Below are 10942 nucleotides of genomic sequence, written 5' to 3' on the forward strand. Positions count from 1 at the left end.
TCAAAAAGTATGTTCAGTTTTATATTCTTCCCCTGTGGTTGCATTTTTAACTGTTATCTTAAACTCTGTTTCTTTAATTTCCAATATACGTATTATTTTCAAACGATCAGGCCAACCATCTTCCGGTGGATTCATCACAATCTCAGTAACTCTAGAACACTTTTCTTCTTCCCTACAATACTTTGGGTCACGATGCTCCGACTGCCACAGTTCAATTGTTACCGAGCGATGTTTTAACGCTCGGTTCCTCCGATTTTCATTGACGCTTGTTTCAATTTTTTCATTATACTTTAGAATCTGCCCTTTTTCAATAACCCTTTTAAAGTGAGCATCACAATACTCTTTCCCGTCATCTCCTTTAATTTTGAGTTCCTTGGGATCTGTTTGTCTATCAAAATCACGAATTTCTGAATAGCCGTATGTATACCCAGCCTTTCTTTCAACGATATTCTTGGGATTGTAGCCCAACAAAACAGCCCCTTTCATGACTGCAAGTCTCGAATCTTGTTCAAGTAATATGTTTAGGTTTCCAAATTTGGCTTTTATTTTCTCCCTCAGATAAGGCGACTCTGCGAATCCACCAACAAGGAGCAATGTTTCGACATCTACTGGACATTTCTTTATAACCTTGTTCAACGATTCTATAATACCATCTACTGAAGACTTAAAGAAGCCTGCCATAATTTCACCATTGAACTCAAGCCTATGGTCCACACTTTTGAATTTTACCTTTTCTTTATAACGTGATGTCATTTGTGACAACGTCTGATCTAGTGTTTCGCCTGTTTCAGATTTTAAGATTTCCAAAAGAGCGTTTTCTAATTTTAAGCTTATTACTTGATCATCTGCTTTAAATGCTTTTTTCTTTGTTTCGAATTCCTTTAAGAAATCAAGATACAGCAACATGTGATTTTCTTCAAACAAAGTCAACACTGGTCCACCCACAAGGTTTATCATGAATTTGTAAAATTCTAGATCTACTTTGTTACCACCATAGTCTCCACCACTTGCTCTATAAAGTTCTCGTAACTTTCCATTACCAATAATTTCATGAGCGCAGATATCAGCAGTACCGCCCCCTAAATCAGCTAAAATATATTTATATCCTACAGGAAGTTGATCTATAGAAGCTGAATTTGTTGCAATCATTAACCTTTCTCTGCAATACATGGATGCAGCTTCTGGCTCTAGTACTAACCTTATTTTATTTTCATTGATACCGGCATCTGTTGCAGCTTTTCGCATAAAGTGACGTGCAGATTGTGACCAAATTGCAGGAATTGATAACATCCAAAAAATGTCAGTTTCCTTCAAATCTGTTTCCTCTCGCATGACAGAAAGTGCTAAGGATTTCAGATATTCGATGACATATGAAAACACCCTGCAGGCAGGGAACTCTTTCTTGTGAATATCCTTTATCTTTGTGTCCTTTGAAAAAAAGGGTTTATTATGTAGTTCCATTTTGAACGCCCTGAATAAATAGTATTCATTTTGCTCACTTTCAGACAACTTGCAATAGTTTTCTAGAGCTTCGAATCCGAAAGAATCAAAAGAACCATCTGGTTTAAGTAGCACTGTGGTTGGCTCCCGATCTGTCTGAAGCTTATTTTTATACCTTCCTGTATGAATTTGGCTTTGATTTCGGACCAGAGAGAAAGCATATCCGGTATTGCTGGTTCCAAAATCTATTCCAACGACTACAAGAACACTCTCTGTGTCCTTAACGCCACGTGCTAATTCATTTCTGCTAACATGTCCTCCCATTTTCACTATTACTTAATTCGTAACATTAACCGTCCCATTTTGTATATTGTCCAATAATTTTGTGTCATTTCTTTAATTAATTCTCTTCTTTTTTAAGGTATCTAATTTTTTGTTTTGTTTAATGTAAATCTTAACATCCATGTTATCATTGTATTGACACTACTTTTTTAGTGGCCTCTAATCGATTTTACTGTATAACAAATAGTTCGATATTGGCATTTGTCCACGACTTTGTTTAAACATGTCTTATTATCTGTTTAGCAAATACCCTATCAATTGATATCAAGTTACGCGTTTAACTATACACTGCAATATACATAGTATATTTTAAGATATTGGAAAACCATTTGATTATAAGATCGATTTATATACCGCCAATCTGTTTATGAAGAGTATCACTTGAATTTCATTTACTTAGATAGTGGGTAATATTTATTTTCATGCACTTGATTTGAAATATATACTTAAGGACAATGAAAACGCACGGTCGGGATAATTGCATTTTAACAAGGAAAATAAATTTCCTATAAATATTTGTTCACAGATTCAGAAAACCGAATACATTGCAGTTTAGATTCCAAAATTATGAACATTGATTGCATTGTGAAGAAGTTATTGCGCAATAAAGACAGAACCCGAAAAAGTAACACTTTTGGCTAATTTTGATAACCAGATTGAACCAATTTATTGTTACTATATGAAATGAAATTATCTAATTTTTTAAACTGTTGATTATTAACTTGTTTTTTACACCTTTCTAGAAATGTTTGACACAGATCAGTAATCAAAATCTTTATGAAAATGAGTATTAAACAATGCCAATGGTCACTTTTAGAAATCGTAAAAGCTCCCACGGAATTTGCATGCACACACAATTTTCCTCTATAAAAGGTGCTAAATTTGAAAAGATAAACTACTCATGACTTGCTAGCAACTTGTACGCAATGGTTCTATAAATAAATAATCGCTGGATAGCTTTAGGGCAGATTCAGACTGGTCTATCTTACCAACAAATCGCCAACCATTTGGCGTCCATCAGTCTACAATTTCTCGGCTTCACCAGCGTTTTCGTACTCCTGATACCGTCAACGACCGACGGAGACAAGACCAGCGGAGGGTTACGACAACGCGCCAATATATCAATATTCGCCTGGTACACATTGCCAATCGGTTTAGGACACAAGCAGAAACTGCCAGAACTATTCCAGGACGCCAAAATCCGATGTTCTCTGCTCGCACCATTGTCGCTGTTTGAGGGATGCTGGTCTTCGATGTCACAGGCCATACCATTGCCCACCATTATTACCACGCCAAAGACTTGCAAGAAGACGCTGGGCAGCCGCCCAAGCCCGTTGACGCTTAAACAGATGGGACAGCGTTATCTTTTCTGACGAGATCAAAGTAATGGTCGACTCAAGTGACCGAAGACAACGTGTTCAGGGATAGCTGTGTCGTAGAAGAGGAGCGCAGCGGACGAGAGTCGACTATGTTATTGGCAGGTACTGCCAAGTACAGGACAAATCTTGTTTGAAGGTGTAGGACGTTGAGGAAGATTACGCCGCTTAGGTTTGAACGCTCAACGGTACATTAATACCGTTCTACAGCCTGTCCTGGTTCCATTCGTTCGGCAGCATCATGGGACGTTATTTATGCAGAAGACCGCACGTGGCGAGAGTATCCTTGAATTTTCTGCAACAGAACAGGGCTAACTGGCCATCCGTGTCTGCAGACTAAAACCCAATTGGACATTTTGGGATCACTTAAAAATCGGACTGGGAAGAGTCAAATCATTCGTGACGTACAAGGACTTCGGGCTGCATTACGGGCCAAATGGCGTCAAATTCCACAGGCGACTACTCGCACCCTAGTAAGGTCTATGAGGTGACGATGTACATCTGTAAGAGACGCTGATGGAAGACATTGTCGTTTCTAAAGATCCCGACGGTGGCATTTCCAATAGAAATTTATGAGTGACTTTTTTGGGTTTTTTATTTTGGTTTTTGCCTTCACTGTTATGAAAATGCGTGATTTTGGGATTTTCACATTTGGTACTTCGATGGACAGGTGAACTTTTGATTTTAAACATTTTGAATTATTTTCAGTTGTTAAGTTTGCGTTTTGTAATAAAGTTATGATATATATATATATATATATATATATATATATATATATATATATATATATATATATATATATATATATATATATATATATATATATATATATATATATATATATATATATATATATATATATATATATATATATATATATATATATAATGGAGTCGTTAGTGTTTTGTTTTCATGTAATAAAATGCATATAGTGCGGGCGTGCTTGATTATAAATCCTGTAAAATTTCATTCAAAGTGCATTAGTGGTACACGAAAAGTAGTCCGGACATACTTTAAAAGTCATTAAAACTTTGACAAAAACCATTTAATTGGAAACTACAGATATGCACAATTAGACTTGGTACTGATTATTCCTGTAATGTTTGGATGAAATTACACCAGTAGATTTTTAGGAGTAGTTCAAACATTTTTGTTATGGACAGACAGATGGACAGACAACTGAAAAGTGATTACCATATGCCACAATTACTTTGTAGCAGACCATACAAAAAGTGAGTCAAAATATCATAATAAAATAATACTATTTTTTTATTTTGGAAAATAACAAGGTAAATATAATTATCATTGTAGATAAGATAGAAAAACAATACAAAATAAAGAAGAACAGAGAAAACTACTAAAGAAAAATATATTTCAACATTGTAAATTGTTATAAAAAATCAACTAAATGAATCAACCTATTTAATTGCTGAATCTACACTATATAATACATTGTTGCTATTTAGGTTTTAAATCACATAACATTTTCCATATGTACAAGAGCATGTGTGTTAAACACAAATGTGTAGAAATCTATTAATGGCACCCTTGACCCTTAACTCAAGCTAAAGGAAGAACACCATGCAAGTTATCTTCCTACCAAATATAAAAGACATCTGTCAATAAAATAAAGTTATACCTGTAAGAGTAAAAATCAATCGATATCTGGTGACCTTGACCTAAATGACCCTTAGGCCCAAAGAATGAGGACTTCTCTAGGCATGTCAATATAAAACATGGAAGGCATCATATATATATATATATATATATTGGCTGTAAGTATGAGCTTCGAAAAGTAAGTTTCTTAACATAAATGTATTAACAGCTTGAATTTCATTAATCTGGTCTCTTTCTGTCTTTGGTTTGATTTTATGTTGCACCAACACAGTATAGGTTATAATGGCAACCCTTTCCAGGTTTTACTTTCATTATTTTTTTGCTCCAAGAAAGGGGGGACCCATTGATTTAAAAACCACAAACCCCATGAAACCCTAAGGCTAGAAATGGGTTAAGTTTCCCCATTATAAAAAAAATTTCCCAAATCCCTGTTTAGGATTCAAAACCCCACAAGGGGTTTTAGGCATGTTTGTTTTGGGAAATCAACAAATTAAACCACCCTTTTTAATTTTGACCCCCAGTTTTAGTTAAATTTTAAAATTTGAAATAAAAACCCTTTCACAATTTCCAAAACAAGATCAGTTTTTAAAGTGTACATAAAATCATTAAAGTTAACCAATAGCCAAAAAACAGAATAAAAAACTTTTACATAAAAAGGGTATGAAATTTACATTCTTACTTTTTCTTTTTGGGTTTTGGGCGTTAAAAAGACCCAAAAAAGCAGATATTTTTTTATCAAGGGGAAAAACAAAAAAAGAAACCTTTTTAAAATAAACAGGCCCCATATTCAAAAAATTGTCTAAAAAGGGTCAAGTGAGAAATAAAATCTCCCATATCAAAAAGAAATTCCCAAAAATAAATTAAAAATAAATGAAATAAATATTTGTAAAAAATTTTATTGGAAAAACATTGAAAATAATTTTTTGAAGTAAATTTATATTTAAAATTTCCCTAAAAATGTTAAAAAAAACCAGTATAGAATGGTTTTTTAAGGTTAAAAAGGGTTTTATTTAAAACTTTCATCCTCCAATGAGTCAAAACAATTTAAGAAGAAGCCCAAACCTTTTTGGGTAATTTGCTGATAAACCCTGGAAATAAAAAAAATTCCCAAAAATTACCAGTTATATTTTTCCCCTAACAAATTTTTATGTTCAAAAAAACCAAAAAGGAAAAAATATTCCCTAAAATTAAAATAGGAAATATTTGTGGGGCACTTAAAAACCAATTCCAAATTTAAAAAATTTCCCCCAAAAATTTTGAGAAACCCTGAAAAAGGGAAAAAAACCCTTTGATATTAAAGGGGTCAAAAATTAAAATTTAAAAATTTTCATTCTTGGGAAATCTTTATTTTCTTCCCAAATTTTTGGGCCTTTTAAAACTTTAATTTTTTTCAAACTGGAAGTTTTCAGTTTTAAGCTATGAGGTGTTTCAGAAAATCATGGAGTGTTTTGAATAAAGGGGTATCATGGGGGTAACGAGTAATTTTTCTAAAACCAAAAAACCGGAGTAAAAGATTTTTCAACAGAATCTTTTCCATTGGCCCCCTAAACCCGGGATTTTAATTTTAAAAGTTTATGATCTTCCCTTTTTGTAACATTGAGGGGGGGAGAAAATATCCCTTTTTAAAAGTGTGGCCCTAGGAAGGTTGCAAATTCTTTTTTCTTTTCTCTTTCTCTGCTTCTGATATGACTACAATCTTCTTTGCCTCATCATTTCCCTTTCTGAATGATTCATTTAGCTGAAAAAAAATGAAACAAAAAAAAATTTCTCTTAGTGCTTAAAAGCTAATAATAGATAGAATTAATATTCGATTTTACATTTAACATTAGGGGGTATGGTAATTTATCTATGGATGAAAACATAAAGTTTTAGCCATTTGCTGAAGATTGGAAAATGATTATATTCTTGGCCATCAGTAATAGTGTGCTCAGGAGGCAATTAAAATCTGTGCAGCCTGAAATAGACTCTAATTAACTTCAAAAACTGTCATCTTGATATACCCCAAAATTGGATAATTGGACAGTTCCATATAATATATTAGAAGTTGGATATGTCCATTATATATAAATAGGTTTTAGGTTTGTTTTCATTTTTACAACCTAACAACACAGTATAAGGTCATATGGCACCTAAAAAGGAAAGGTGGAATTTTTTGGGTAACCTGGGGGTTACAAAACCTTTTAAAAAAACACCAAAAGGGGGAAAAGGGATTTCAAAATGCGCAAGGGTAAAAGATGCATTTTGATTTCCCAGCTATTTCAAAAATTTTTAGTTGGCCCCAATTTATTTTTAGGGATTAAAAAGTTTGGGTTTCAATACTTATGGGCCCCAACCATTAAAGGAAAACCAAGAGGGGGGTAAAGGGAAAGTAAAAATTTTAAAAATTGGTAACTGAATTGGATTCATTTTTGAAATTTTTTAAAAATTTTAAAAAAACTCCAACCCCGTATAAGTCTAAAAAGAAGTAACGCTTAATTTGTAAATTTTTTACCCTTCAATTTTTTAAATTTCCCCCCTGGTAGCTTTTTTCCGAAAAAAAATTTTTCTTGGGGGACGCATGTTTTTTGTAAAAAGAACCCCCTTTTCCTTCCGGACCTTTGAAAGAATTAAAGTGATAAATCAATGAATGTAAAACATTGTTTACATAGTCTGCAACCAAAATTTCTCAACAAAAAATACTTTTTCAAAAAAGGGAAACCTTTTAAAAAAACTACAGCTGTTATTATATTTTTCCAAAATGTATTCCCCAAAAATGGAAGCTCTAAGGGAAAATTGGGTAAAATATGTAAAAGACTTTAAATTATGAATAGTTCAAAAAAATAATATACATGCAAATGTATTTTTAAAATAAGGTTTTTGAAAGGAATGGGTGTGTACTGGGCCCATAACTTTACCCGGTTTCCCTTTTAAAAATAAATTTTGGGTGGAAAGATAAAAATTTTAAAAGAATTTTCTTTGGTGTTAAAAAATTTAAAAAAATAATTTAAAATTTAACAAGCCATAATGTTTTCCAATGAAACTTTCCCTGTAATTTCCCCGAGACCCTTTGGGCCCTGGCCCAAATTTTTAAATAAAATTCAGATCCCTTTTTTTTTGGATCAAAATGGGAAGTTTTTTTGGGATCAGGGTTGGTTTCCCAAAAGAATTTTTCCCATAAATTTTCCAAAAATCCCTTTGTGAAACCCGGGGCCTGGTGATTTTTTGACAAATTTAACCCTGTTGGAAACCTCTTTTTTGAAATCTAAATGAGCAAAAAGTACTCTAAAACTGCCCGCATCTATCTATTTAATTTTGGCTTTCGATAAATATGGTCAAGGTTTTAAAATTAAAAAGTTTTTAGCCTTTCAGCCGGGTCGGGGATTGGGCAAAAAAATTATTCATTTCGTGAAAAAAGACCCCCTTCCGGACAATTTTATTGGGTTTAAAAGAGAAATTATTTTTCCCTATATTTGTTTTCCCCGTGAAGCAAAAACACTCCCTTCGGCGCCCTTTAAAAAAAATTGGACAATGAAAATAAACTTTTATTTTTATATTTTTAAGGTAACCCCAAAATTAGCGGATGGTGTGACTAAATTTGGCCACCCCTTGGTTTTGGGGGTTTTTTTTGTTATCAAAAAGTTTGGGTTTTTTAAATTTTTTTGTTTTCTTAAAAGGGGGAAATTTCGGGTAGAAATGGTCAAAAACTTATTATCTTAAAATGGAAAATTTGACGAAAAAACAACAAACCCCAAAAACTAAAAGTCTATATGATGTTTAAGAAATATTTTGGAATGGGAAGTAATACTAAATTTAAAAATTAGAAAAAAGTTTTTAATTAAAAAGGGGAAAACCCCTTTTGACAAATATTTTGGGAAAAATGAATTTTTTCGAAGTAATACCAAATTTTAAAGTCAAATTCCTTTCAAAGTTTTTTAAATATTGGGACCCTTTTACTTCCCTACATTAGGTTTTGGGACAGGATTAAATTATGTACACATTGGGAAAAGTGCAGAATTTTTTTTTATAGTTTTTTGAAGGAAAAAATTGGTTATTTTTCCAAAACTAATGGAAACCCCTTTTTTTCTGTGGCTGCCATTTTTTGATTGAAATGAAAATTCGGTCCCATTTTCCCCAAAACTCTTTTGATCTATTTCCATAATTTAAATAGACCTGGGTCGTATTTTCGGTCAGATCATGACGTCATGCATACATGCAATGAAAAACATAATAAACATACATGAAAAAGACTGTTTATGTATAGGTTAGTATTCAAGGGGTTTGTTTTGATGTCCGTCCCACTTGTGAGGCTCAAAATAACTACACTGCATTGTTTTGTACTGTACTTTTACTCTCATTTTATAGTTTCTTGTATAATTCGTAGTGTTCAATAAATTATAAACTAAAATATTTATGAAGATGCACCTCTAATTATGACATTTAATGATATCTGTATTGATAATTCACGACAAAAACAAGTCGAAATTACTTACCCCTGCTTCGTCCATTCCTGACCAAATCCATTAGTAAAAAGTACCCGTCGAATATGATACGAACGCCGAACGAAATTGAACTTTAAAATCATGATCAAAGAACTTTATTTATATTTAGATTTGATTGCTTTAAGAACTATTGCAAAACAGTTTGGGGCCCCCACCTTATTCTCTGTGAAACAACGTTTTTGGAGCTGACCAGTTAAAGTTCAATGCATATTAACAGAATTGTTCAAATAAAAACCCAATTTATGAGCCATATGACTATGTAGGTTATATTTTTGAGTTAAGTATTTTAAACAATAGAAATACTGTAGTTGCCCATATCGCTATAAATTCATTTAAAATGAAAAAACAAAATAGCATTGTATGCTTCTTCCGATGTTTTTGATACAAATATTGTAAGATATATATAAGTAGACGTTACTTCTATAGTGTCTCCCCTACGGAATCATATTTCTAAAGAATGCAAGTAACGGCCATTCATGAAATATATGACTTTTTTTCTCGTGACTGATTTTGAAATCTCAATCATCACAGTCGGTTTATCATTTTTTGAAGATCTATTTTTGTTTTAGGTTTTAAAACTTAAGTGTCCCTGTAAAGAGAGGTAAACATGCGTTTAAGATAAAATGAGACCAAATAACAACCATCACTTACATGTAACTACATCTTTTCAAGAAACTATCTTTATTTACGAAGAGCATTTGTACAAAGTCGTTAAGAAGATGAACTAAACAATTTTGACCTTTCAGACTCTAATATATAATACTTACCTATTACTTCTAGTTTACTCCAGCATTGTAAAAGCAATCTGTACATAGCTTAATGTATAAAATTATATTTTCTGAAGCAGTATTATAATAGTCATAAAAAAGATCTAAATTAGATTTAATTTCTTGAATGTTTGTTGAAGTTTTATTTGTTATCCCCATTTCATTTGGGATAAAAAATTTTTGTGTAATTAATATTTATAAAAGGTGGTTAAGAATAGTGATACTCATAATAATAATAATAATAATAATAATAATAATAATAATAATAATAATAATAATAATAATAATAATAATAAGAAGAAGAAGAAGAAGAAGAAGAAGAAGAAGAAGAAGAAGAAGAATATCTATAAATTGCGACACTTAGTTATTCAACAGACAGTATCAATGCTAAAAATCGAGAGAAGCACATTTGCTTAGTTTTCTTTTTCACTTTTTTTTAACTTTCTTGACTTGTTTATTGTTTTACGAGCTACACAAACATTTGAACGTACAATTTGATGGTGACGAATATTCATTGCTGTATAACCAGTATGTGTTTCCCGTACATTTATACACATTTTTACCACATAAACTCTGAATAAATGGAGGCCCGTATTCAATATGAAAGTGATTCGGAATAAAGTTGCTAGTATATAATATCATTATGCTATGGCTGCATATCTTTATCTTTTTCTTGTAATTGGCTCTCAAGTTTTTTTACTACGGCAGATCACTATTAGCATTGAGTTCAATATAACTTCCAAATCATTACTACAGTATGTCTGTTTAATTCTTAACACAATGTATTTGAACGACTTCTGATCTTTGTTTAAGACTTTGAAATATTATGTAATAAAAAAACCCTACAATCTGTCTCTTTTAGATGTATTTAATATATGGAGGATTTCAAATTTTTGTTTTTAATTTCGGATTTTTTTCATTG

General features: G+C 32.0%; 1 protein-coding gene across 1 annotated transcript; it reads right to left on the reverse strand.

The window, feature by feature from the left end:
• LOC132720103 (heat shock 70 kDa protein 12A-like) lies at positions 1-1764 on the reverse strand. The gene has a single exon (XM_060704089.1). It carries the CDS (start codon positions 1762-1764, stop codon positions 1-3), a length of 1764 nt encoding a protein of 587 aa, XP_060560072.1.
• Between the last annotated feature and the right edge of the window lie 9178 nt (positions 1765-10942).

The sequence above is a fragment of the Ruditapes philippinarum genome, unplaced genomic scaffold, assembly GCF_026571515.1.
Source record: "Ruditapes philippinarum isolate M1 unplaced genomic scaffold, ASM2657151v2 ctg4485_1_1_1_1, whole genome shotgun sequence".
Lineage (NCBI taxonomy): Eukaryota > Metazoa > Mollusca > Bivalvia > Venerida > Veneridae > Ruditapes > Ruditapes philippinarum.